The 3,275-nt window shown below is 35.3% G+C and overlaps 1 protein-coding gene across 1 annotated transcript; it reads right to left on the bottom strand.

Annotated features, from left to right (window-relative positions):
• Window positions 1-510: 510 nt before the first annotated feature.
• LOC116349521 (semaphorin-1A) lies at window positions 511-2,364 on the bottom strand (the record flags this gene model as incomplete). Its single annotated transcript, XM_031781002.1, has 3 exons — window positions 511-605; window positions 1,345-1,407; window positions 1,508-2,364. Coding segments are annotated over 3 exons (932 nt in total), but the record flags the coding sequence as incomplete, so codon positions are not given.
• Between the last annotated feature and the right edge of the window lie 911 nt (window positions 2,365-3,275).

The following is a 3,275-nucleotide window of genomic DNA, read 5'->3' on the forward strand; positions in this document are numbered from 1 at the left end:
AATGTTATTTTTTTTGTGAAAAAAATAACCTGTGCAAAGTTTCACGCCATTAAGATAACATACAGACATGGCTCCTATACAAAAATCCAAATTTTTTGTGACTAGTTATGAAAAGTGTTTCAAAAGTAATTTTTTTATGACAAAACTAACGTCAGACATATTTTTTTAAAGTGTTTTGTTAGAAAATAAAATACTTTCATATGTCGTACAAATGGGTTCGTCATGAAAGTGTGAAAAATCTTTTGCGATTACTTCTGCCATTAATTTAAAGACTATTTCGATGCCAAGGTTTGAATATATTTTTTGGTTTCGAACTTTACGCCGCTTGAAAAATCGAACAAATATTATTTTGATCTTTCTTAAAAAAATACGCAACTACCACCGTGCGGCAAAGTTCGTGTTACTCCCGTAAGACTCTTTATTTAATTACATATTTTGCCTATAGTTTTTTTTTCTTTCTTCACTCGACTGCTGCATTCAATGCCAGATGAATTTTTTGTTTTTCAGATTGTTTATTTCATTCAAAATATATTTACCATATTTTGATTAATTAATCCCTGACTAGTGTTTAAGTCAGCCGCCCCACTCGCGTCTCAAAGATATACCTAAATGGTGGAAGAAGAAAGAAAGAGAAAAAAAACAAATCATAAACCAAAATTTTTAAAACAAAAAAAAAACGTCCTGAATGAAAAAGAAGCAAGCGAGTAAGAAACAGAAATATGTCACTTTGCAAGGGATAAAATTAGAGCGAAATAGAGTCGACAAAAATCTCTTAAGATGTTATGTTTTAATAATATCACAATGTGTGTTTACCATATTCAAAATATTCTTACTCTAGTTCTAGGGGACATTCGTAGCAATTCTAGTAAGCTAGTTTTATTTACGTATTCGCTAATCGCTTACTAGTATTACTAGTGAGTACACTAGTGCTGCTAGTAGCTGCTAGTTTTTCTAGTGTTTTGAAATTATCTAGACGTATCGTATGATACATAAAAGAAACAACAGTAATGCTTAAGTCGCTTGTAAACGAACCAAGTGAATAGCGGAGACGCACGATAACGAAGTGAGTGTATTGCGGCAACGGATAATAACGTTCGTTGTCGCTATTCACTCACTTCGTTTTCGTGCGTCTCCGATATTCACTTGGTTCGTTTGCAAGCGACTTACGCATGCTACAATATATTTTACATGCCTCAATTCATTTGCTTTGACTATAATACGCTAGTGCTTGCTAGTCGCTGCTATTTGCTGCTAGTTTCACTAGTTTTTCTAGTATAAATGTCCCCTAGCTCTAGTTTATGGTTTATAAATATTTGTGCAGTTTAAAAATGTAATAATCCTTACTTTCTTGACACTTCGAGTTGTTGAGAATCCGTCACCGCGTCGATAGTTATCACCTTGCAGAGTCTGCAAAATAAATTCAAACAACCGAAGTAATTTACGATTGACAAATCATAACGATTGAATATAACATAACATATGTCACTATTACAATGAAATATCTCACCTGATGCGATCGCAATGTACCAAAGTTATCTCGTCCACGATACGTTGTATTGTATCCATCTGGTTGGAATTGGAATAGTGATTCAGAGTTTGGTCCGCCTCCATGATGGTGCATTGTTGGCTTGCGAAGGGTATTTTTAGGTGAGTGGATTTTATTTTGACTTGGAGCCGGTTGAAGTAGAACCGGTTCAGCGTAGGTAACCTCTTCAACTTGTGGCAATAATTTCGGTTCGGCTTGAATACGATTTATATTCTGGCGTTGTTCAAAATACTCGTACTCTGTGTCTGGATAAGGCAGATTATCGTCTTCGTCTTTGTGACATCGTCTACCACAAAAATATCCCGTTATGAATCCAACTAACAATGCAAAAATTCCGCCAGCTAATACAGCCATTACGAGGGTTTCCACTGAATATTGAGCTGTGACAATGTCAGCGATTTGGGGTCCATTCCCGTTGCCACTTCCATCGAAATTTTTTTCTTGCATAATATTTATAACCTCACCACTAGAATCTTTCATTGAACGATGCGAATCGAGTAATCCCATATCATTGCGAAAGCCTTTAATTTCATTTGCATTTGTATCTTTTGATGTAATTTTACCAGATGGACATGCTGCATGCAAACCAGTTGCCACATTTTGATAGAAGTGTGTTTCCTCGTGCCAACGTGGAGCGCCATGTGAGCGACATTTTCCAGCAAGTCTATCCCATGCACAATAAGGATCTTGCAGTGCCAAACATTCGGTGCAACTTGTTATCTTCTCACTGTTACAACGATGTAGTTTGATTGCCAGAACTTGGCTATCAGTCACAATTATCAATCTACCATCATCGTAATTTCCATCCTTCGCTTGATCTAAAAATAAAATTAAGTCAAAGATAAAAGATTAACCCCCCAATACATATTTCTTTTCCGCATACACCTAGTGTGTAAGGGGAAAGTATTGCAATGGACCAAAATTTACGACACCTCAAAAACATGTTTTCTGAACGTTTCTGAGGTCAGAGAACCCGAATCAGGCCGTTTTGAGCATGGTTGTTGAGGGTCTGTTCCACGACGTACGTCGTACGTTGTCCTCTGTACGCAAAATTTGTCCATCGATTATCTCAACCCCCAAAAAAGTTATTTAAAATCTGACTATTCAGGATGATAAAGGGTCGCGAGGAATAGAAATCATTGGATTTTGAGCGACTTTGGTTGATGGAAAAAAATTTCATGCCTTGAGTGATACGTATGAAAAAGAGTCCAATTTTCGTCCAAAATTCATACTTATTGCAGTTACAAAGCCAGTTGTTCAAGTCGTACATCAGCCGCATTCAATTGCAAATCAGACAGACAGGCCAAACCGTGGTTGAGATGTCAAATCACAAATGTCATTAGTTGTCCCTATCGAAATCTGCTGTCAAGCAAGTTATATATTAATTATTGTATTACATTTTGTTGGAGACTTATTTATTTAGAAATATATAAAAAGAATGTGAATGTGAACAAAAAAGATAAAAAAATTAATATCGTGACGAAATATGTAATAAAATAAATATTATAATTCAATTACTCAGCGGCTAGTGTGATTTCATACGTCTATACCGCTGCAAAGCGGTACCAATATATACAAACACACAAAGGTCGACTCGCTTTGGATAACATTTCTATTTTTTACACCTAATGACGGCTCATCATTTTTGTTTTTATTTTATTAATAAAACTAAATTAAAATTGAAATTAAATTAAAAAATGTAAGTTTTTTACGAATGCGATTGCGTGGT

Source organism: Contarinia nasturtii, unplaced genomic scaffold, assembly GCF_009176525.2.
Source record: "Contarinia nasturtii isolate CC-2019 unplaced genomic scaffold, AAFC_CNas_1.1 Cnas_scaffold_2922, whole genome shotgun sequence".
Lineage (NCBI taxonomy): Eukaryota > Metazoa > Arthropoda > Insecta > Diptera > Cecidomyiidae > Contarinia > Contarinia nasturtii.